At 34.6% G+C, this 25,193-nt stretch overlaps 2 protein-coding genes, 2 long non-coding RNA genes, 1 other non-coding gene and 1 pseudogene across 5 annotated transcripts; 3 read left to right on the top strand and 3 right to left on the bottom strand.

Moving 5' to 3' along the window:
* The first annotated feature begins 1,774 nt into the window (after positions 1 to 1,774).
* On the top strand, positions 1,775 to 13,546 carry LOC116132521 (annotated as a pseudogene).
* On the bottom strand, positions 4,027 to 4,392 carry LOC116132494. The gene is made up of 3 exons (XR_004128424.1): positions 4,313 to 4,392; positions 4,140 to 4,215; positions 4,027 to 4,055 (listed from the first exon to the last, which is right to left on the bottom strand). It is a non-coding gene; the product is annotated as an uncharacterized LOC116132494 (long non-coding RNA).
* Positions 13,547 to 14,052: 506 nt separating the features above from the next.
* Positions 14,053 to 14,393, bottom strand: LOC116132495. The gene is made up of 3 exons (XR_004128425.1): positions 14,358 to 14,393; positions 14,213 to 14,273; positions 14,053 to 14,083 (listed from the first exon to the last, which is right to left on the bottom strand). It is a non-coding gene; the product is annotated as an uncharacterized LOC116132495 (long non-coding RNA).
* A 2,570-nt stretch (positions 14,394 to 16,963) lies between these two features.
* On the top strand, positions 16,964 to 20,110 carry LOC116132498 (rop guanine nucleotide exchange factor 5-like). The gene is made up of 7 exons (XM_031418166.1): positions 16,964 to 17,379; positions 17,790 to 17,906; positions 18,044 to 18,198; positions 18,371 to 18,445; positions 18,528 to 18,818; positions 18,945 to 19,301; positions 19,383 to 20,110. The coding sequence occupies exons 1-7, from the start codon at positions 17,091 to 17,093 to the stop codon at positions 19,896 to 19,898; spliced, it is 1,800 nt and encodes a 599-aa protein (XP_031274026.1). The 5' UTR covers positions 16,964 to 17,090; the 3' UTR covers positions 19,899 to 20,110.
* An 80-nt stretch (positions 20,111 to 20,190) lies between these two features.
* TRNAP-AGG lies at positions 20,191 to 20,262 on the bottom strand. Its single transcript has one exon. It is a non-coding gene; the product is annotated as a tRNA-Pro (tRNA).
* Positions 20,263 to 23,362: 3,100 nt separating this feature from the next.
* On the top strand, positions 23,363 to 23,919 carry LOC116132520. The gene has a single exon (XM_031418183.1). It carries the CDS (start codon positions 23,368 to 23,370, stop codon positions 23,917 to 23,919), a length of 552 nt encoding a protein of 183 aa, XP_031274043.1. The 5' UTR covers positions 23,363 to 23,367.
* Positions 23,920 to 25,193: the final 1,274 nt, after the last annotated feature.

The following is a 25,193-nucleotide window of genomic DNA, read 5'->3' as shown; positions in this document are numbered from 1 at the left end:
TTCACATGATTCAATTAATGTATTCAATATAGATCTTTCACATCTCTTTTAATTTGAGATCTTTCACATTCCTTTTTAATTTGAAAATTACTAATTTTTGTTCGCAATCGTTCATACAAACGTCATTCAATGCATCTAAAGCTATATAAGAATAGACAAACCAACAATCCATACACCTTCAAATATTTATTTCATTTCACACAGATATCATTAACAAATGGAAGACGAAAAACCAACTTGTCAATCCAAAATCCAAACAAATAGAAGCGTGCGGTAATAACATCAATGATATATTATATCCTTCTACTATCTACTTTTACATGTCCATTGTTAATTTTTAGCAGTTCAAGCATAACATCATATAGTTCTACTTTTTTCCTTGAGGAATACCAAGTCTTTTTCTTTGGTAACAATCAGGGATTCACGTTTCGTAAATCGAATATTATGCATGTTGAGCTGTTATTTCTAACAAAACATTCATAATATCTTTTTCATCACTCTGATAGTGTTGAGTTTGTCCAGCTGGTTTTAAGGTTTTGTAGAATACCTCAGTTCAGGGGACCATCTGATGTTGAAACAATTTCTCTTGCCATTACAATTGTTATTACAGTCTTCAATTTATAACCAAACTTATGTATTTTTCTTATGAATAAAAGATAACAACTCTCTCATATGCAGAAGATACTCTACTTTAATCGAACCGAAAACTTCCAAAGAAAATTCTTTAAACATAAAAAAAACTGATAAAAAAAATCTATTAAAAATATTTGACCTTTTTTTTTTTTTGTGAAACAATAATCGTTTACGATTTCTTAAAATATAAAAATTCAATAATAAAATAAAAATAATTTAATAAATAAACCCGCCAATGCGGGGCATGCCATCTGTTATAAACATAAATTAACAACGCAGGCAGATAAAATAAATATACACTACTATCGTTGTCGGGGTCATAGATTTAGTGAAAGAAACATGGAGATTTATAGGTTCGGAATGAATACTTACACCCTTATAATTAATCGTACTTTGTGAAAAGTTAATTCGGACAAAAACCACTACTGTGGCATGATGGTAAAAGAGCAAAAAAAGATCTAACATGGTTTCTGAAGTCGGTTCCCCAAGGTAAAAAAACAAGAGGAAGATTTAACATGGTCTCCAAAGTCCTAAGAGAATGATCTAACATGGTCTCCTATATGCGAGTGTCCTTGAGGGTAAAAAAACAAGAGGGGGATCTAACATGATCTTCCGATTCGAGTCTCCACGGTTGCTAATAGAGGTGGCAATTAGAATTCTTATCGACGGTAGTTCCAAGGTTCAAAGGATTATTGAGGTACGCGTAAGCTAACCCACACTCTCGATCATTCAAAAAAAAAAAATTTCGGATAAAAAATCCGATCCAATTTATTATACATTAAAAAAAAAAACTAATGTATGATTATGATGAATGGGTAATTACCCAACATAAAATGTTTAGTTAATAATATTACAATGAGTCAATAACGAGCAATAAAGCAACAACTTTCCAATGATCAATTTAATAATCAAATTAAAACCATATAATATAAATATAAATTCCATGTCACGATTTAGTAACATTACTTGCCACTATTCTTTTTCAGCTTTCAACGTGAAATGCGTACGTTCACTCTGGACCAAATATTCAAATAAAGCTAACTACTTCCCAATGATCCCTCTCCTCTTTCTCATTATCGACCAAAAATTCCTCAACTCCGAATCTAAATCTCCTCGTCTGATCTCTAAGCGCGCCGTTTTAATGACGACGAGCATCCACATAACGGCCCTAGATGCCCGTCAACGTTAACTCCCTTTTCACTCTCGCCGTTTTCGTGGGCTGGCAGGAACCCCAGGGACCTCCAGCACCCTCATCACCGATCTCATTGCAGGCGGCCCAAACTTTGCCGAGAACATGATCTCCTTCCACGTGTACGCCTTCAGTTCCTTCTTGTTTTCTAGCATCATTGCGTTGAGTCTGAAGCAAGCCATCCGACGTTTCAACCAGTCACACATTTTGATTCGGATTTCGAGGCTCAAGTCACAAAGGTTTGCTTCGGGTCGGGATGCTGGTTTCGGTGTCGGGTCGGTTGCTGGATGTATTTGTTTGATGATCGCGTTGGTTAATCTCGTTCAAATCAAACTTGGGACGCTGTCGTGTGCGAATGGAAGTGGGCATGGTTTTGCGCCATTGTGCCGCTTGTGATTTGGTCCCTGTGCGTTGTTGTTTATGTTTCTGTTGTTTTGTACGCTTTTCTAAGGCTAGTTAGTTTTTTTTTTTTTTTGGTCGTCTTATTGTTCTTGTGTGCTGTGTAATGGTTTAGTTAAGAACTATGAATTGACAGGAGAGATGCGTTCTTAGGTTAATAAAAATTCTGATGAAAATTTGATGTTAATGAATTAACTTTTTTTTTTTTTGTTTTTTTAAATTGGGTTTATTGTAAATTGGGATTGGTTGGTTTCGAGATATTTGTAGTTGTAGGGGTGGCAAGCTAGTTTAGTAGAGTTTGAAATTGTTGCATTGATGTAGTGTTAGTTGATTGTGAAACGTGTTCGATTGCTATATATTTTGAAGGATAGAAAATTAGTGGAAGGGTGGCTAAAGCTTTCGAAAGCACTAAAAGTTATTTGCTAAAATAGTTGGTAATCTTCATCTGCAATAGGGTGTTTGGTGAGAAAATAGTGACTTTTGGTTTTAGTGGTTCTTCCACTATGATTTGGAGTTGACGTGTAAAGATATCTTTAGCTGCATGTTTCAGTATAAATCCTGCTAGATTGTGGAGTGTTTGTGCATCGCATTGAAGAAAATGGAAACTCCAGAAGTACACTTGCATTCTTGTGTTTCTGGAATTTGGGCATTTCTGGGTCAATAATGGAGTTGATGGGGCTGGTAATGTGGGAAATCATCCCCTGATAGGGAAGCTTTTAAGCTCGTTCCCTGTGAATGGCTGGCAAGATGAGAAGGCTCCAGTCTCCGGCCAGTGCTGCCAAGCAGTCAAGAAACTGGCCCAGAACCCCAAATGCCTATGTGCTGTTATGCTGTCTAATACAGCTAAGAGCTCCGGTGTCAAGCCCGAGATAGCCATAACCATCCCCAAGCGTTGCAACCTTGCTGATCGTCCTGTGGGTTACCAGTGTGGAGGTAAGCTGGCATATTCTTAGCTTTTCGCTGAATATTTTTCCATTATGCTTCCAGGCTTGGCTTCAATTTGATTGGTTTTTGTTTGTTGCAGCTTACACACTGCCTGAAGAGTAAAGAGAGTAAGTTATGGTGCCTGTGGTTGTAAAGTGGTTACTACTAGCTATAACCATGCTTTGATTTTATCCTTGTTGCTAGTTTATCTAGCTTGTTAAATTGTGTATACTTGTTACCCAGGCATCTGAATAATATCAAATAATCTATTGTCTTTGCTTAACAAAATTGCTGCTTCTTGTTTGAATTTTGCTACAGAGTCTATTAACTCAATAAACTGTTCATGTTTACAATCTCAAGCTGATGAGTTTTAGTTCAAAGTGAAAGTAAAAAGAAGGTGGGAGACTAATAGAGAGATACAGAGAATATATCAGTCCATATATAATATTTTAGTTTGAGGGCTGAAAACCCAGAAAACATGGTTCATCAACTGAAAGGAAAATGGGTTTGTTACACAAAGAGACTGTGTACATGATTTCCCGTTGAGTGATGACATTAAGTTCTCTTATATTATCAGAGCTCATATAGATATATAACTTGCTCAAGTTGACTAGTTGGAAAAAAGAACCCATCATGTTTGCAGCAAGTCCTGACTTCATTACTCTCAGCTATTCTCTTCTAATACTAGACCACTTATTTCTAATAATATAAGATAAAAGTTGATCACCATTCCTGAAGTAACCAACAGCAACAATAGTTTATAATGCTATATTAATGTATTCAGAAAGCACAAGAGGAATAAACGAATCAGATAACCATTTAACCTACCAAATGGATTTAGAATAACTTACTGTATATCTAGATGGTGACTTTGCTTATATGAGGGCAAGGTATTAGTAATAGAGCGAGCCTGCAGAAAAAAATATACATTAAACTCTTATTTAAGTGTCAAACTTGGAAGATTAATAGGCTTACTAAATGTTAACCAACATACCCTGCCACCAATTTCCTCTTGAAGCGCTGTTAGCATTGTTTCCATTAGGGTCATCCTCTCCCCCATCTTTCTTAGACTGAAGATAACCCCAAAAATAAATAAATCAGTTATAATTTGGTAATGCTACATGCTATTATAATTGAGGACATGATGTATGGGTTTATTTAACTTACAGCATGGTGAGATTCAGTGGGGGTTTTGGTTCTTGGAGAGTAGTTTTCTTGGCCTCCATATGTATATTGAAGAGCTAAAATAGCAAGGTTCTGCAGTTTCATTCTGATAAATTGAATTTTTTCTTTGCTACTAAAAAATACTCTCAGCCTTGGTGTTTCGCCCTGCTTTTAGTGACCCCATTATTCCACTGTGAGAAGACTCTTTCCCACTTTCCATCTGATCATCAATCAAAAAGAAAGAAAATATTTGATTCAGAACGTGCAACATAATTTTTTCATCAACTTCAAAGAGAAGCACACTTCTTTCGATTCAGGAAAATCCATTGGGGTGTCTTTTTGATGGAGCAGCCAAAGACACTGGATTGTCCTTGAGATAACAGTAGTCTGTCTGTATACTATAAACTAGTTCAATACACAGTAATAAACAAATAAAAGAAATCTATCCTAATTCCTAGATCTGTAAAGGAAAACAAATCCAAACCTTTAAATAAACCCTTTTTTTCTTTATAGTGAACAAATGATTCAAATTCAATTTTCTAAATCTACTTGTTCTCTACCAACCATGAAAACTAGCTCACTAAACATTAATATATGACATGCAGCTGATGAAAGAACTTTCAACTTTGGCAGGCACCCCTCTATATTGTCTCCTATAATATTCAATTTGAGAGATCCCAATTTTAACCCAAATAAACTTTAAACTCCTGAGTAGAAAGTAAAAGAACAACCCTCCAACGAAACATGACAAATATATGTGATTCACTTAACCAAGAACTTTGCAAAGCTCAACAAAGCAAATAAAACAACCATTTTAATAACATAAGCTATCTGCCGAAGAGCAAGGCCACTAGTCTACCAACGAAAAATAAAGATTTTTAAGTGTTAAGCATGAGCAAATCTAAAAGCAAAACAATATAGATATGTACTGAAGTGAAGTATTTTTTATTTTAACTAATTAGAAGAAAATAATTATACCGTTGATGGTGGTGGGAAAATAGAGCTAAAAATCCCAGTGGTGGAGGATGAAGAAGATGAAGAGGAGTCCTTGGGACCAAAAAGATGATCAAAATTTCTGGATGAAGAAGAACCACCTGTTGCTTGCCTTTTGTTTCCATGTTAAATTATCAGAAGTAGAGCAAAGCAAGGCTAGGTAAGGTAGCTTTCTTTGTCAAGTAACGAACAAAACTACTCTTGATAGTTTTCTCTTAACGGGAAACGACCTCGCTGACTAAAAGACCCTAAAGAAGAGCAGTGGATAAGCTTTGCAGAGATAGAGACAAACAGATAACTAGGAGGCAGATAGCAGAGAGCAGTGAAGATTGCAGATGGTTGAAGATATTTCAAACGGCTCTGCTATTTATAGACCCCAGAAACCACAGTTCTCTTGGCGCTACTACCCCAGTGGCTTCATTCATTTCCTCCCTCTCTTTGACACATGGGCTCTTCCTTTAACCAGTGGATTCACTGCCAGCTTCAATCCCTCGAAGCCACGCGTCCTCATATTCTTTCTTTCATTTTCATTCAAATGTTCGGATACGTTATTTACGTATCTAATAGTTTCACTAAAAGAAAATGTTTTATAAATGTACTAAAGATGTGATATGTTTATTCCATGACACTTGTTTGACTGGTTTTGTTTCGAGATTTAGGGAGAGATTGAAGAAGGCTCTTCACTTCTAGACTTTGGGTTTCTATGGAGATAAAATGGAAAGATTGTTCACTATTATTTGCTCAACTTGGGCAATTCGGGATATGCTCTATTTCTACAAACAGTGACTCCCAACAATTCTATCCAACTTTTTTGTCTACCAAAATCAACAAAGATACCAAAAAATATATGGCAATCTTCCTTCAAATCTTTGAAAATCAAAGACAGAATATATGATTTTTCTTTGATTTCAAAGACAGTATTAAGAGTTTCTGCCTTTTCGCCATTTTCTTTGAATTTCATCAAGAGTTAGTAGATGTTTGTTTATTAGTGTAGATACATGAACACTTCCTTGAAAAGTCCCACAAATATATAATCTGATCTTTCAAATGGATTTATTCAAGATTGTTATGAAGAGTAGGGCACTTATACAAGCAAAAAAGCAAAGTCATTAGCTTAAACAAAAGGTTAATTAATTGAGGCGGCAGGTAGCACTATATATTTAAGGATGATTTGAAATGATCATCTAGGTATCTCTTGAAGCCAGCCATGGAATAAATAAACTATAATAAGAAGGCTAAACGTCCGTCCAAGAATATGGCACTTGTGTGTCTTTAAATGGTTCTAAGTAGATAACGATCACACTAATGTCTATTCTAAACCAGATCAACATAATAAATTGTACTTGTTAATTAAACAATCTTTTTTTCTGGATGAGGTTCGTCTGAGACTAAAAGAACCAAATATAAAAGAACAAAGATCACTGATATATACATGATCCATTTTCTTGGAAGATTTCGAATCCTATTTATCATTAATATGTGGTTATAGATCTTTTCTTTTAAGTAATTAATTAAACTAAAGCTCTCCATTTACTTCATGTCACGTGTAATCCCACTATAATCCAGGGTGATAAAGCAAGATAATATATACGAGGCTTATAATTGATAGAATTTCCATGGAAGAAGATACTGAAGTTTGGGAATTTTGTTTGACAATCTTCCTTAAGGTTCCTTTCGGATAGCTTTTGCGATAGAGGATAAGTGCATGCATGAAATGAAAACTGCCTTAATTAAATTGTGACAATTTCACTTGCAAAAGTTAAAAAGAATTTTCTAGTGTAAGTGAGACAGGCTTCAAACATTGAATTGAAATGCCTTCAATGGCATATTCCACCATTTTCTCAGTATTCTTACTGACCATTTAAGTGAAACACTATTCAGTCACTATTATAGAAAGTATATATACCTGGTCGTCTCTCCCATGAAGCTACTTGTCAAATTGCAAGAAGTGAAGAACCAAATATTCCAAGTTTTCTGGATTCTACCCCAATTTGCCATTTAGCTAGTTTTGATTTTGAGTAAACAACAGATTCCCACGCAAGGTTTAGTGAAATCCCAAAATTGATACTCCTAATTGCATTTATTTCAGATTTCTGCCCTTAAATTAACATCGTTAATGACTGTTGGAGGTGATCGGAAATGGTGAGTGAGGTCAGCAAGTGGAGGTATGATTTTTGTAGAGGAGGTTGTAAGGAGTCCAACAGTAGTCTCAGAAGTCCTTTTGGACTTCGAAATCGGTCAGAAAAACCCAAAAACCGTCGGCTTGGACGTTACTAACGTGAGCCGTCTTTTGCTAACACGAACCCATCTTCAGCCAAAGAAAGCACCGATGCACTTTAGTGTGCTAACGTGCCATAGTGAAAAGTTGAGAATTCTGTTAAAATAAAGAAAACGATGTTACTTTAAGATGAGAATCTAGAATAAATGCAATTAGGAGTATTAACTTGGATTTCGCTAAACCTCGGGTGGGAATATGTCATTTTCTCTTTGATTTTCGACACATGCTTATTATTGGTCACAATTGACGATTTGATTTTGAAGCTTTAGATGATATAAAATTCTTTAGATGGATCTACTTTTGTTGATGTGCTTTATGAAATTTGTTTGCGTAAGGCTGAGTGTGGAATATTACGTATGTAATATAATGCAGAATTTAATCACTTACCTCCATCCGTATGGTTCAAGTGTTGTAGAAAGCCAAACATGAATGATTTGTGAGTGAGTGTTTGAGAGATAACACAAACTACATTGGACACCAGCAAGATCCACTGCAACAAGGTTCTATTTCCTTTCTTTGAAAGATTCTTTGTTCCTTCACTATATATGAACTTCAACGAAGTTCTTTTGAACTTTTCAGGATGTTGGGAAATCCATTCTTGAGAGCTATTCAAGGTTTTGGAGAGTCTGGCATTCAACATTGTGGCTCGGATTGATGATTTAATAAGTGGATGACTTGAATAAAAATTCAGATAAGCTGTCATCAGTTACAACAGTCAGTGTAATTTCTCATAAGAAAGTTACAATCCCCTTCGGTAATGTGCCTGCCTCAGGCACTCCGTATAAGCAACATAACACACCAAGCTTCTCACCTGCACCTCTAATTAGTCCTGCAAGAGGGGAGAGAATCCTTTTCTCGTCACACCAACAACAACAAGGCTAACCGCCGCGGTTTTGGGGTGAAGAGAGTGTGTCAAATTATCTTGGTGTTGACACAAAAGCAAAGTTGTGGGAATCCAACTGAGGAGATAAGTTCAGTTGCAACAAATGGTTATGAAGGTTTGGGCATCAAAAGAATCTCATCAGCCAACCAAAATGGGACGAAGTTGCGCCAAAATCAGCCTCGATATACTGTCTCTTGAGAGAGTTTTGAGAGAATGAAAAATACAGTGTGAGAATTAGGATTGTTAATGGTAGAGGACATTTCTTGGACTAGAGTTGAAATATCTTGTTTACCACTTATTGGTTTATTTGAATGTAATGTAGCTGTGAGTTGATAGAATAATATATATATGAGATTGCAGATTGGCTTCATCAGATCAGAGAGTTTTGAGGGAAAAACATGAAAATACTGCATTATGAGTTGATTCTTATTTTCCGTTCACGGAATATCTTTTCATGTGCCATAAAAAGATGAACATCTTAAACGGGGCATTCCGAGAATTGAACTCGGGACCTCTCGCACCTAAGCGAGAATCATACCACTAGACCAAATGCCCTTGTTGATATTTTGTTGTTGATTTTAAATTTATAACATCAATAACAAGTTTAATGCTTTTCAAGCATTTTGAATAAGAAAATGGATAAAACATGTGAACTCCAGAAAAAAAAAAATGGAGGATACTGACAATAATGAGGATGTTACTTCAGTGCTTCGTTTTGGAAATTCATTTGTGAATATGACCCTTTCAATTTGAGACATCAACAAAATACCATCAATAGCTTGGAAAATTTAAAAGTATAAAGAAGCTTGAACTACATTGAAAGTTCAAAAGACCATCTATTATGAGAATTACTCATCCCAGGAGGTCCATCAAAATTTAAATTAAATTTTTAGTAAACAATTAAACATCTAAGATCTTATAACAAACAACAGTATATATCTATATAACGTTGTAGCAGACTTTTTTTGACGATACGTAAGATGAGCATGATCGTCATGTATGATGTCGTTAATTGGTCCACGTGTTTGCTGTTTATTGGGCTTGTTATAATAGGAATTATTCACATGCATTCAATTAATGTATTCAATACAATATTTCGCATTCCTCTTTTACTGAGATCTTTCACATTTCTTTTATATATCTATATAATGCTGAAGCAGATGCTTCTTCTGAGCCACGTAGGATTGACATATGATCGCCATGTAAGACTCGTTAATTGGTTCCCGTGTTTGTGTTTATTGGGCTTGCTAAATAGGGATATTCAAATGTATTCAATTAATGTATTCAATACAAATCTTTACATTCTCTTTAATTTGAAATTTCATTTTTTTAATTTGATAAAATGTATGTACACAATCTTTTTTTTTGTTTTTTGTTTTTCTATTATCAATGGAAGATAATATAAAATGTATTACATTTACAAACGTCATAAAAAAAAAAATAACTCACATTAATATATTACATACAACGTGTAATATATTGATTCGCAACATGTATTTCAATTTTTTAATTCGAGATCTTTCACATTTCTTTAATTTGATGAATTACTAATGTTTCAGTGTGTGTTATTGATTTCCATGAATATTAAGAGATGCTATATAAGGATTATTCACATTCATTTAATTAATTATTCAATAAAGATCTTGCACATTCCCTTTTAATTTAGATCTTTACATTCCTCTTTAATTTGTAAATCACTAATGATTCACGTGTGTGTATTGATTTCCATGAATATTAAGAGTTGTTATATAGGGATTTATTCACATGAATTCAATTAATGATTCAATATAGATCTTTCACATTCCTCTTTTAATTTGAGATCTTTCACATTCCTTTTTAATTTGAAAAATTACTAATTGTTGCGCAATCGTTCATAAAAACGTCATTCAATGCATCTAAAGCTATATAAGAATAGAATCAACACATCCATAACCTTTAAAATTTATTTCATTTCACACAGATATCATTAACAAATGGAAGACGAAAGACCAACTATTGTCAATCCAAAATCCAAACAAATAGAAGCGTGCGGTAATAACATAATGATTACTCTTATATTTTATAATATCTACTTTTAATCCATTGTTATTTTTAGCTGTTCAAGCAACAACATATATATAGTTCTATTTTTTTCCTTGAGGAATACAAGTGCTTTCTTTGACAATAACAGAGATTCACGTTTCTGTAATACGATATTACATGCATGGTTGAGCTGTTATTTCTAACAAAACATTATAATATCTTTTCATCACTCTGGCAGTGTTGAGTTTGTTAGCATGACTTTAAGGTTTATAGAATACCTTAGTTCAGGGGACCATCTGATGTAAACAATTTCTCTTGCCATTACAATTGTTATTACAATCTTCAATTTATAACAAACTTTATGTATTTTCTTATGAATAAAAGAAACAACTCTCTCATTAGGCAGAAGATACTCTACTTTAATTGAATCGAAAACTTCCAAAGAAAAATCTTTAAACATAAAAAACCCGTAAAAAAATAAAAATAAAACTAAAAAAAATTCTATTATAATTAATATTGACTTTTTTTGTGAAACAATAACGTTTACGATTTCTTAAAATATAAAAATTCAATAATAAAATAAAAATAATTTAATAATAAACCCGGCAATGCGCGGACATGCCATCTGTTATAAACATAAATTAACAAGTGGCGAATAAAATAAATATACACATACTATTGTTGTCGGGGTCATAGTTTAGTGAAGAAAACATGGAAATTTATAGGTTTCGGAATGAATACTTACACCCTTATAATTAACATACTTTGTGAAAAGTTAATTCGGACAAAAAAACACTACTGTGGCATGATGGTAAAGAGCAAAAAAAGATCTAACATGGTTTCTGAAGTCTGGTCCCCAAGGTAAAAGACAAGAGGAGATTTAACATGGTCTCCAAAGTCCAAGAGAAGGTAAACATGGTCTCCTAATGCGAGTGTCTGAGGGTAAAAAAAAAGAGAGGGATCTAATATGTCTTCCGAATTCGAGTCTCCACGGTTGCTAATAGAGATGGCAATTAGAACTTTTATCCGACCGGTAGTTCCAAGGTTCCAGAGGATTATTGAGGTACACGTAAGCTAACCAACACCTCGATCATCAAAAAAAAAAATTCGGATAAAAAATCTTGATCCAATTTATTTACATTAAAAAAAAAACTAATGTATGTTATGAGAATGGTAATTACCAACATAAAATGTTTAGTTAATAATATTACAATGAGTCAATAACGAGCAATAAAGCTAACTACTTCCCAAGATCAATTTAATAATCAAATTAAAACCATATAATAAATATAAATTCCATGTCACGATTTAGAAACATTACTTGCCACTATTCTTTTTCAGATCTTCAACGTGAAATGCGTAACGTTCACTCTGAACAAATATTCAAATAAAGCTAACTACTTTCCCAATGTCCCTCCTCCTTCTTCTCATTATCCGACAAAAAATTCCTCAACTCCGAATCTAAATCTCCTCGTCTGATCTCTAAGCGCCGCCGTTTTAGACGACGAGCATCCACATAACGGCCCTAGACCCTCGTCAACGTTAACTCCTCTTCACTCTCGCCGTTTTCGTCGGGCTGGCATGGAACCCCAGGGACCCCTCCAGCACCCTCATCACCGATCTCACTTGCAGGCCTGGCCCAAACTTTGCCGAGAACATGATCTCTTCCACGTGTACGCCTTCAGTTTCTTGTTTTTAGCATCATTGCGTTGAGTCTGAAGCAAGCATCCGACGTTTCAACCAGTCACATTTTGATTCGGATTTCGAGGCTCAAGTCAACAAAGGTTTGCTCGGTCGGGATGCTGGTTCCGGTGTCGGGTCGGTTGCTGGGTGTATTGTTTGATGATCGCGTTGGTTAATCTCGTTCAAATCAAACTTGGGACGCTGTCGTGTGCGAATGGAAGTGGGCATGGTTTTGCCGCCATTGTGCCGCTTGTGATCTTGGTCCCTTGTGCGTTGTTGATTTATGTTCTGTTGTTTTGTACGCTTTTCTACAGGCTAGTTAGTTTTTTTGTTTTTTGGTCGTATTATTGTTCTTGTGTGCTGTGTAATGGTTTAGTTAAGAACTATGAATTGACGAGAGATTGCGTTCTTATGGTTAATAAAATTTGACTTGAAAATTTGATGTTAATGAATTAACTTTTTTTTTTTGTTTTTTTTTAAATGGGTTTATTGTTAAATAGTGGATTGGTTGGCTTTCTAGATATTTGTAGTTGTAGGGGTGGCAAGCTAGTTTAGTAGAGTTTGAAATTGTTGCTTGATGTAGTGTTAGTGATTGTGAAACGTGTTCGATTGCTATATATTTTGAAGGATAGAAAATTAGTGGAGGGTGGCTAAAGCTTTGAAAGCACTAACAGTTATTTGCTTAAAATAGTTGGATCTTCAATCTGCAATGAGGTGTTTGGTGAGAAAATAAGTGACTTTTGGTTTTAGTGGTTCTTCCACTATGATTTGTGAGCTTGACGTGTAAAGATATCTTTAGCTGCATGTTTCAGTATAAATCCTGCAGATTGTGGAGTGTTTGTGCATCGCATGAAGAAAATGGAAACTCCCATGAAGTACACTTGCATTCTTGTGTTTCTGGTAATTCTGGGCATTTCTGGGTTCAATAATGGAGTTGATGGGGCTGGTGAATGTGGGAAATCATCCCCTGATAGGGAAGCTTTTAAGCTCGCTCCTGTGCAATGGCTGCACAAGATGAGAAGGCTCCAGTTCCGGCCAGTGCTGCCAAGCAGTCAAGAAACTGGCCCAGAACCCCAAATGCCTATGTGCTGTTATGCTGTTAATACAGCTAAGAGCTCCGGTGTCAAGCCCGAATAGCCATAACCATCCCCAAGCGTTGCAACCTTGCGATCGTCCTGGGGTTACCAGTGTGGAGGTAAGCTGGCATGTTCTTAGCTTTTCGTGATATTTTTCCATTTGCTCTAGGCTTGGCTTCAATTTGATTGGTTTTTGTTTGTTGCAGCTTACACACTGCCTTGAAGAGTAAAGAGAGTAAGTTATGGTGCCTGTGGTTGTAAAGTGGTTACTACTAGCTGTAACCATGCTTTGATTTTATCCTTGTTGCTGTTTATCAGCTGTTAAATTGTGTTAACTTGTTACCCAGGCATCTGAATAATATCAAATAAACTATTGTCTTTGCTTAACAAAATGTGCTGCTTTTGTTTGAATTTTTGTTACAGAGTCTATTAACTCAATAAACTAGTTCATGTTTACAATCTCAAGCTGATGAGTTTTAAGTTCAAGTGAAAGATAAAAAGAAGGTGGGAGAACATAATAGAGAGATACAGAGAAATATCAGTCCATATATATATTTTAGTTTGAGGGCTGAAAACCCAGAAAACATGGTTCATCAACTGAAAGGAAAATGGGTTTGTTACACAAAAGAGACTGTGTACATGATTTCCCGTTGAGTGATGACATTAAGTCTCTTCATATTATCAGAGCTCATATATGACATATATACTTGCTCAAGTTGACTAGTTGGAAAAAAGAACCCAATATGTTTGCAGCAAGTCCTGACTTATTACTCTCAGCTATTTCTTCTAATACTAGCACCACTTATTTAATAATATAAGATAAAAGTTGATCACCATTCCTGAAGATAACCAACAGCAACAATAGTTATATAATGCTATATTAAGTATTCATCAGAAGCAGAAAAGCACAAGAGAATAAACGAATAGATAACCATTAACCTACCACAAGTGGATTTAGAATAACTTACTGTATATCTAGATGGTGACTTTGCTTTATATTGAGGGCAAGGTATTAGTAATAGAGCGAGCCTGCAGAAAAAAAATATACATTAAACTCTTATTAAGTGTCAAACTAGGAAGATTAATAGCCTTACTAAATGTTAACCAACATACCCTGCCACCAATTTCCTCTTGAAGCGCTGTTAGCATGTTTCCATTAGGGTCATCCTCTCCCCCATCTTTCTTAGACTGAAGTAACCCCAAAATAAATAAATCAGTTATAATTTGGTAATGCTACATGCTATTATAATTGAGGACATGATGGATGGGTTTAATTTATACTTACAGCATGGTGAGATTCAGTGGGGGTTTTGGTTCTTGGAGAGTAGTTTTCTTGGCCTCCATGTATATTGAAGAGCTAAAATAGCAAGGTTCTGCAGTTTCATTCTGATAAATTGAATTTTTTCTTTGCTACTAAAAATATTACTCTCAGCCTTGCTGTTTTCGCCCTGCTTTTAAGTGACCCCATTTTCACTGTGAGAAGACTCTTTCCCACTTTCCATCTGATCATCAATCAACAAAGAAAGAAAATATTTGATTCAGAACGTGCAACATAATTATTTCATCAACTTCAAAGAAGAAGCACACTTCTTTCGATTCAGGAAAATCCAGGGGTGTCTTTTGATGGGCAGCCAAGACACTGGATTGTCCATTGAGATAACAGTAGTCTGTCTGTATATACTAAACTAGTTCAATACACAGCAATAAACAAATAAAAAAATCTATCCTTATTCCTAGATCTGTAAAGGAAACAAATCCAAACCTTTAAATAAACCCTTTTTTTCTTATAAGTGAACAAATGATCAAATTCAATTTTCTAATCTACTTGTTCTACCAACCATAAAACTAGCTCACTAAACATTAATATATGACATGCAGCTGATGAAAGAACTTTCAACTTTGGCAGGCACCCCTATATATGCATTCTTCCTACAATATTCAATTTGAGAGATCCCAATTTTTAACCCAAATAAACTTTTAAACTCCTGAGTAGAAGTAAAAGAACAACCTCCAACGAAACATGAACAATATATTGGATTCACTTAACCAAGTAACTTTTGCAAGCTCAACAAAGCCAAATAAAACAACCATTTTATAACATAAGCTATCTGCCGAAGAGCAAGGCCACTAGTCTACCAACGAAAATAAAGATTTTTAAGTGTTAAGCATGAGCAAATCTAAAGCAAAACAATATAGATATGTACTGAAGTGAAGTATTTTTTATTTTAACTAATTAGAAGAAAATAATTAAACCGTTGATGGTGGTGGGAAAATAGAGCTAAAAATCCAGTGGTGCAGGATGAAGAGATGAAGGAGTCCTTGGGACCAAAAAGATGATCAAAATTTCTGGATGAAGAAGAACCACGTTGTTGCTTTTGTTTTCCATGTTAAAATTATCGTAAAGTAGAGCAAAGCAAGGCAGGTAGGTAAGGTAGCTTTCTTTGTCAAGTAACGAACAAAACTACTCTTTGATAGTTTTTTCTTAACGGGAAACGACCTCGCTGACTAAAAAGACCTAAAGAGAGCAGTGGATAAGCTTTGCAGAGATAGAGACAAACAGATAAACTAGGAGGCAGATAGCAGAGAAGCACGTGAAGATTGCAGATGTTGAAGATTTGTCAAACGGTCTCTGCTATTATAGAACCCCAGAAACCACAGTCTCTTGGACGCTACTACCCCATGTGGCTTCATCATTTCCCCCCTCTCTTTGACACATGGGTCTTCCCTTTCAACAAGTGGATTCACTGCCAGCTTCAATCCCTCGAAGCCACGCGTCCTCATATTCTTTCTTATTTTTTATTCAAATGTTCGGATACGTTATTTACGTATCTAATGTTTCACTAAAATGAAAAGTGTTTTAAAATGTACTAAAGATGTGATATGTATTCCATGACACTTGTTTGACTGGTTTTGTTTCGATATTTAGGGAGAGATGAAGAAGGCTCTTCACCGTTCTAGACTTTGGAGTTTCTATGGAGTAAAATGGATAAGATTGTTCACTTATTTGCTCAACTTGGGCAATTCGGGATATGCTCTATTTCTACAACAGTTGACTCCCAACAATTCCTCTATCCAACTTTTTTGTCTCACCAAAATCAACAAAGATACCAAGAAAATATTATGGCAATCTTCCTTCAAATCTTTGAAAATCAAGACAGAAAATATATGATTTTTCTTTGATTTTCAAAGACAAGTATTAAGAGTTTCTGCCTTTTCGCCATTTTCTTTGAATTTCATCAAGAGTTAGTAGAATGTTTGCTTCATATTAGTGTAGATACATGAACACTTCCTTGAAAAGTCCACCAAATATATAATCTGATCTTTCAAATGGATTTATTCAAGATATGTTATGAAGAGTAGGGCACTTATACAAGCAAAAAAGCAAAGTCATTAGCTTAAACAAATAGGTTATAATTGAGGCGGCAGGTAGCCATATATATTTAAGGATGATTTGAAATGATCATCTAGGGATCTCTTGAAGCCAGCCATGGAATAAAATAAACTATACTAAGACACGCGCACCCAAACACACCGATCAGGGTAAAACCGTAACTTCACTGGTATTTAGCAGGGTAAAAATGTAAATTCGTAGTGTTTCCCATGAGTCCGCCCAAACCTGCCAAAGTACCGTATATTTTATTAATAATTTGAACGAACGTATTTTCTAGTCAGTCACTGAAAGTGAAAGAGAGACGTTGTCATGTCATGTGCTTCTTCTTAAAACTTTCTCTTCATTTTTCAATCTTCAAAATCAAAAATCAAATTTCGACAGTCACAGGACAAGACAGTTTTCAAACCACAAACGTTTTCCTTAGATTGTGTTTCAATTTATTTATTTTGGAAAGAATGGGAAGTTTAGTGAAGAAGAATGGTACTGGTGGTAGTGAGACAGTGACAACTACTACCACTGAGTCCGGGACCGAGTCAAGAAAGAGTAGTAGTTCAAGCGGCTCAAGCTGTGATGACTCAATCGAGGAAGTGAAAAAAATGGGGTCTTGTTCACCCTCTCTTTTGGGTTGGCCTATCAGGAAAGCTGAAGTGTCGAAGAAAAGTTTGGTTTCTGATGAAAAGGGAAATGAAGAGAAGAGCCATTTTGATGATTTGAAGTTTAAGAAACCGAGTTCTCTCATTTCAGGTTGGCTTTTTGGCTTTTGGGTATGTTTGGTTGCTGAGAAAACATTGTGGGAAAAGGATAAAGTTTCTGTTTTTGAGTTTAAACTTTATTTCTTTTAATTAAGTCGTACAACTTTTGGATCAGATGAGGTGTTTCTGTTTGATTACAGAAAGTACGCAATTTCTGATGTTTTAGATTTCAAATTTAGAATTTCAAATGTTTTTGTTTCAGGAACTAGTACAGTAAAAATTCAAAATTTCTGATGTTTTAAGTTATCCCTGTAACCAAAAGGAGTTACTAAATATAGTTTTTATGTTTCTACCGGTTTGTCTTTGGGCTAGGTGATTAACATTTTTTTTTTTTTTTCTGATTATGTTTTCCTTTTTTTGGTAAACTGATTATTTTTTATTTTACTTGGTGATTTGGAATAGAGATGGATATGATGAAGGAAAGGTTTGCAAAATTGTTGCTTGGTGAAGACATGTCAGGTTCTGGTAAAGGTGTTTGCCCAGCTTTGGCTATATCTAATTCCATTACCAATCTATGTGGTATGCTCTCTTCTTTGTGTGCAGATTTCTCTCTATTACAATTACTTTTTATTTATTTATTTATTTTATTTTATTTTATTTTTTGTTGTTCTTAATTATTTGGACTGTAATTTACTATCTTTTGGTATGATTTTTAGCTACTATATTTGGACAACTGTGGAGATTAGAACCCTTACCTTCTGAGAAGAAATCAATGTGGAAAAGAGAAATGGAGCTGCTTCTTTGTGTTAGTGATCACATTGTGGAATTGATCCCATCTTGGCAAACATTTTCAAATGGAAATAAACTTGAGGTAAAGGGAAAATTTTAGGCCTTTCTGTTTCTTTTTCTGAAAGTGCTTGAACTATACAGCTTTCTTTAATTGTAAGGATCTCAGGAAAAGCTGAACTTTTGAACCCTTCTCTACTTTCACCATCTGAATTTATGGCGTTTTGAGCTAAAATGGGTTGTTTTGCAATTTGTAGGTCATGTCTTGCAGGCCTAGATCAGATATTTTCATGAATCTCCCTGCTCTCAGGAAACTAGACAACATGCTCCTTGTAAGATTTCACTTTCATTGTTTCATTGTTCTCAGTTTGGTAAAGCCATTTTCAACTTACCATCTAGTTTATTCTATGACAGGAAATATTGGATAGTTTTGTGGATACCGAATTTTGGTATGTTGATCAAGGGATTATAGCCCCAGAAGCAGATGGATCAGCCTCTTTTCGGAAAACAATTCAGCGGCAAGAAGAGAAGTGGTGGCTTCCTGTGCCCCGTGTACCTGCTGGTGGCCTCTCTGAAAATTCAAGAAAGCAATTGCATCACACGCGTGAATGCACAAACCAGATCCTTAAAGCTGCAATGGCCATAAATAGTATTACCTTAGCAGAAATGGAAGTGCCTGAGTCATACTTAGAATCACTTCCAAAGGTTTGAATATCCAAAAGATAATTCTTTTATTTCAGTGTCAACTAAATCATCACATAGTGTTTGATTATTGATGCTTGTTTTATGCAACTGATTTTTTTATTTTTATTTTCATTTGTTTGTTCTCAGAATGGGAGAACCTGTTTAGGGGAAGTTATTTACAGGTACATTACATCAGATCAGTTCTCTGCTGACTGCTTGCTAGATTGCCTTGACCTGTCCTCAGAGCACGTTGCTCTTGAGATAGCAAACCGTGTGGAAGCCTCAATATACGTGTGGCGTCGAAGAGCTCACTCGAAGCCCCAACCAAATCCAAATCGTTCCACTGCAAAATCATCATGGGAAATGGTGAAGGACTTCATGATTGATGGAGATAAGAGGGAATTGCTTGCTGAAAGATCTGAAAGTCTCTTGCTTTGCTTGAAACAGCGGTTTCCTAGTCTAACACAAACTACATTGGACACCAGCAAGATCCACTGCAACAAGGTTCTATTTCCTTTCTTTGAAAGATTCTTTGTTCCTTTCACTATATATGAACTTCAACCGAAGTTCTTTTGAACTTTTCAGGATGTTGGGAAATCCATTCTTGAGAGCTATTCAAGAGTTTTGGAGAGTCTGGCATTCAACATTGTGGCTCGGATTGATGATTTAATATATGTGGATGACTTGAATAAAAATTCAGATAAGCTGTCATCAGTTACAACAGTTAGTGTAATTTCTCATAAGAAAGTTACAATCCCCTTCGGTAATGTGCCTGCCTCAGGCACTCCGTATAAGGCAACATTTAACACACCAAGCTTCTCACCTGCACCTCTAATTAGTCCTGCAAGAGGGGAGAGAACTCCTTTTCTCGTCACCACCAACAACAACAAGGCTAACCGCCGCGGTTTTGGGGTGAAGAGAGTGTTGTCAAATTATCTTGGTGTTGACACAAAAGCAAAGGTGTGTGGGAATCCAACTGAGGAGATAAGTTCAGTTGCAACAAATGGTTATGAAGGTTTGGTGCATCAAAAGAATTCATCATCAGCCAACCAAAATGGGACGAAGTTGTGCCAAAATCAGCCTCGATATACTGTCTCTTGAGAGAGTTTTTGAGAGAATGAAAAATACAGTGTGAGAATTAGGATTGTTAATGGTAGAGGACATTTCTTGTGACTATGAGTTGAAATATCTTGTTTACCCATCTTATTGGTTTATTTGAATGTAATGTAGCTGTGAGTTGATAGAATAATATATATATGAGATTGCTGATTGGCTTCATCAGATCAGAGAGTTTTGAGGGAAAAACGAAAATACTTTGCATTTATGAGTTGATTCTTATTTTCCGTTCATGGAATATCTTTTCATGTGCCATAAAAAGATGAACATCTTAAACGGGGCATTCCGAGAATTGAACTCGGGACCTCTCGCACCCTAAGCGAGAATCATACCACTAGACCAAATGCCCTTGTTGATATTTTGTTGTTGATTTTAAATTTATAACATTAATAACAAGTTTAATGCTTTTTACAAGCATTTTGAATTAAGAAAATGGATAAAACATGTGAACTCCAGAAAAAAAAATGGAGGATACTGACAATAATTCGAGGATGTTTACTTCAGTGCTTCGTTTTGATAATTCATTTGTGAATATGACCCTTTCAATTTGAGACATCAACAAAATACACATCAATAGCTTGGAAAATTGTAAAAGTATAAAGGAAGCTTGAACTACAATTGAAAGTCTCAAAACGACCATCTATTATGAGAATTACTCATCCCAGGAGGTCCATCAAAATTTAAATTAAATATTTTAGTTAAACAATTAAACAGCTAAGATCTTATTTAACAAACAACATCTATATATCTATATAATGTTGAAGCAGACTGCTTCTTCTAACGTCACGTAGGATTGATATATGATTGCCATGTAGGATGTCGTTAATTGGTCCACGTGTTTGCTGTTTATTGAGCTTGTTATAATAGGAATTATTCACATGCATTCAATTAATGTATTCAATACAAATATTTCACATTTCTCTTTTAATTTGAGATCTTTCACATTTCTCTTTTATATATCTATATAATGCTGAAGCAGATTGCTTCTTCTGATGCCACGTAGGATTGATATATGATCGCCATGTAAGATGTCGTTAATTGGTCCACGTGTTTGTTGTTTATTGGGTTTGCTATGAAAGGGACTATTCAAATGCATTCAATTAATGTATTCAATACAAATCTTTTACATTTCTTTTTTAATTTGATAAAAATGTATGTACACAGTCTTTTTTTTGTTTTGTTTTTTCTATTATCTATGGAATGAATAATATAAAAAATGTATTTACATTTACAAACGTCATAAAAAAATAACTCACCATTAATATATTACATACAACCATTAATATATTACATACAACTGTTCAATATATTGATTCTGACGATATATATTTCAATTTTTTAATTTGAGATCTTTCACATTCCTCTTTTAATTTGATAAATTACTAATGATTCATGTATGTGTTATTGATTTCCATGAATATTAAGAGATTGCTATAATAAGGATTATTCACATTCATTCAATTAATATATTCAAAATAGATCTTGCACATTCCTCTTTTAATTTGAGATCTTTTACATTCCTCTTTTAATTTGATAAATTACTAATGATTCACATGTGTGTTATTGATTTCCATGAATATTAAGAGATTGTTATAATAGGGATTTATTCACATGCATTCAATTAATGTATTCAATATAGATCTTTCACAATCCTCTTTTAATTTGAGATCTTTCACATTCCTTTTTTAATTTGAAAAATTACTAATTTTTGTTCGCAATCGTTCATACGAAACGTCATTCAATGGCATCTAAAGCTATATAAGAATAGACAAACCAACAATCCATACACCTTCAAATATTTATTTCATTTCACACAGATATCATTAACAAATGGAAGACGAAAAACCAACTATTGTCAATCCAAAATCCAAACAAATAGAAGCGTGCGGTAAATAACATCAATTGATTACTATTATATTCCTTCTACATATCTACTTTTACATGTCCATTGTTTAATTTTTAGCAGTTCAAGCAATAACATCAGATATAGTTCTACTTTTTTCCTTGAGGAATACCAAGTTCTTTTTCTTTGGTAACAATCAGGGATTCACGTTTCCGTAAATCGAATATTATATGCATGATTGAGCCTGTTATTTCTAACAAAACATTCATAATATCTTTGTTCATCACTCTGATAGTGTTGAGTTTGTCCAGCGTGGTTTTAAGGTTTTGTAGAATACCTTCCAGTTCAGGTGGACCATCTGATGTTGAAACAATTTCTCTTGCCATTACAATTGTTATTACAGTCTTCAATTTATAACCAAACTTTATGTATTTTTCTTATGAATAAAAGATAACAACTCTCTCATTATGCCAGAAGATACTCTACTTTAATCGAACCGAAAACTTCCCAAAGAAAAATTCTTTAAACATAAAAAAACCTGATAAAAAAATATTCTATTATAATTAATATTTGACCTTTTTTTTTTTTTTGTGAAACAATAATCGTTTACGATTTCTTAAAATATAAAAATTCAATAATAAAATAAAAATAATTTAATAAATAAACCCGCACAATGCGCGGGCATGCCATCTAGTTATAAACATAAATTAACAACGCAGGCAAGATAAAATAAATATAACATCTACTATCGTTGTCGGGGTCATAGATTTAGTGAAAGAAACATGGAGATTTATAGGTTTCGGAATGAAATACTTACACCCTTATAATTAATCGGTACTTTGTGAAAAGTTAATTCGGACAAAAGAACCACTACTGTGGCATGATGGTAAAAGAGCAAAAAAAGATCTAACATGGTTTCTGAAGTCTGGGTTCCCCGAAGGTAAAAAAACAAGAGGAAGATTTAACATGGTCTCCAAAGTCCTAAGAGAATGATCTAACATGGTCTCCTATATGCGAGTGTCCTTGAGGGTAAAAAAACAAGAGGGGGATCTAACATGATCTTCCGAGTTCGAGTCTCCACGGTTGCTAATAGAGGTGGCAATTAGAATTCTTATCCGACTGGTAGTTCCAAGGTTTCAAAGGATTATTTGAGGTACGCGTAAGCTAACCCAGACACTCTCGATCATTCAAAAAAAAAAAAATTTCGGATAAAAAATCTCGATCCAATTTATTATACATTAAAAAAAAAACTAATGTATGATTATGATGAATGGGTAATTACCCAACATAAAATGTTTAGTTAATAATATTACAATGAGTCAATAACGAGCAATAAAGCTAACAACTTTCCCAATGATCAATTTAATAATCAAATTAAAACCATATAATATAAATATAAATTCCATGTCACGATTTAGTAACATTACTTGCCACTATTCTTTTTCAGATCTTCAACGTGAAATGCGTAACGTTCACTCTGGACCAAATATTCAAATAAAGCTAACTACTTTCCCAATGATCCCTCCTCCTTCCTTTCTCATTATCCGACCAAAAAATTCCTCAACTCCGAATCTAAATCTCCTCGTCTGATCTCTAAGCGCTGCCGTTTTAATGACGACGAGCATCCACATAACGGCCCTAGATGCCCTCGTCAACGTTAACTCCCTCTTCACTCTCGCCGTTTTCGTTGGGCTGGCATGGAACCCCAGGGACCCCTCCAGCACCCTCATCACCGATCTCACTTGCAGGCCCGGCCCAAACTTTGCCGAGAACATGATCTCCTTCCACGTGTACGCCTTCAGTTCCTTCTTGTTTTCTAGCATCATTGCGTTGAGTCTGAAGCAAGCCATCCGACGTTTCAACCAGTCACATTTTGATTCGGATTTCGAGGCTCAAGTCAACAAAGGTTTGCTTCGGGTCGGGATGCTGGTTTCCGGTGTCGGGTCGGTTGCTGGGTGTATTTGTTTGATGATCGCGTTGGTTAATCTCGTTCAAATCAAACTTGGGACGCTGTCGTGTGCGAATGGAAGTGGGCATGGTTTTGCCGCCATTGTGCCGCTTGTGATCTTGGTCCCTTGTGCGTTGTTGATTTATGTTTCTGTTGTTTTGTACGCTTTTCTAAATAATCAAATAGAGATCTTTTACATTCCTCTTTTAATTTGATAAATCACTAATGATTCACGTGTGTGTTATTGATTTCCATGAATATTAAGAGATTGCTATAATAGGGATTTATTCACATGAATTCAATTAATGTATTCAATATAGATCTTTCACATTCCTCTTTTAATTTGAGATCTTTCACATTCCTCTTTTAATTTGAAAAATTACTAATGTTTGTTCGCAATCGTTCATACAAAACGTCATTCAATGACATCTAAAGCTATATAAGAATAGATAATTCAACAATCCATACACCTTTAAATATTTATTTCATTTCACACAGATATCATTAACAAATGGAAGACGAAAGACCAACTATTGTCAATCCAAAATCCAAACAAATAGAAGCGTGCGGTAAATAACATCAACTGATTACTCTTATATTCCTTATACATATCTACTTTTATATATCCATTGTTTAATTTTTAGCTGTTCAAGCAACAACATCATATATAGTTCTATTTTTTTCCTTGAGGAATACTAAGTGCCTTTTCTTTGACAATAATCAGAGATTCACGTTTCTGTAAATCGAATATTACATGCATGGTTGAGCGTGTTATTTCTAACAAAACATTCATAATATCTCTATTCATCACTCTGGCAGTGTTGAGTTTGTCTAGCATGACTTTAAGGTTTTATAGAATACCTTCCAGTTCAGGCTGACCATCTGATGTTAAAACAATTTCTCTTGCCATTACAATTGTTATTACAATCTTCAATTTATAACTAAACTTTATGTATTTTTCTTATGAATAAAAGATAACAACTCTCTCATTATGGCAGAAGATACTCTACTTTAATTGAATCGAAAACTTTCCAAAGAAAAACTCTTTAAACATAAAAAACCCGGTAAAAAAATAAAAATAAAACATAAAAAAATATTCTATTATAATTAATATTTGACATTTTTTTTGTGAAACAATAATCGTTTACGATTTCTTAAAATATAAAAATTCAATAATAAAATAAAAATAATTTAATAAATAAACCCGCGCAATGCGCGGACATGCCATCTTGTTATAAACATAAATTAACAATGTTGGCGAGATAAAATAAATATAACACCTACTATTGTTGTCGGGGTCATAGGTTTAGTGAAAGAAACATGGAAATTTATAGGTTTCGGAATGAAATACTTACACCCTTATAATTAACCAATACTTTGTGAAAAGTTAATTCGGACAAAAAAACCACTACTGTGGCATGATGGTAAAAGAGCAAAAAAAGATCTAACATGGTTTCTGAAGTCTGAGTCCCCTAAAGGTAAAAGAGCA

The sequence above is a fragment of the Pistacia vera genome, unplaced genomic scaffold (assembly GCF_008641045.1).
Source record: "Pistacia vera cultivar Batoury unplaced genomic scaffold, PisVer_v2 Contig254, whole genome shotgun sequence".
NCBI lineage: Eukaryota > Viridiplantae > Streptophyta > Magnoliopsida > Sapindales > Anacardiaceae > Pistacia > Pistacia vera.
The sequence above is the reverse complement of the archived record's forward strand: the minus strand, read 5'-3'. Positions and strand labels throughout refer to the sequence as shown.

Coding starts and splice junctions, on each gene's coding strand:
- LOC116132498 (XM_031418166.1), top strand. CDS start 17,091: ATGGGAAGTTTAGTGAAGAAGAATGGTACTGGTGGTAGTGAGACAGTG. Junction 18,199..18,370: donor CAAATGGAAATAAACTTGAG/GTAAAGGGAAAA, acceptor TGCAATTTGTAG/GTCATGTCTTGCAGGCCTAG. Junction 18,819..18,944: donor ACTTAGAATCACTTCCAAAG/GTTTGAATATCC, acceptor GTTTGTTCTCAG/AATGGGAGAACCTGTTTAGG.
- LOC116132520 (XM_031418183.1), top strand. CDS start 23,368: ATGACGACGAGCATCCACATAACGGCCCTAGATGCCCTCGTCAACGTT.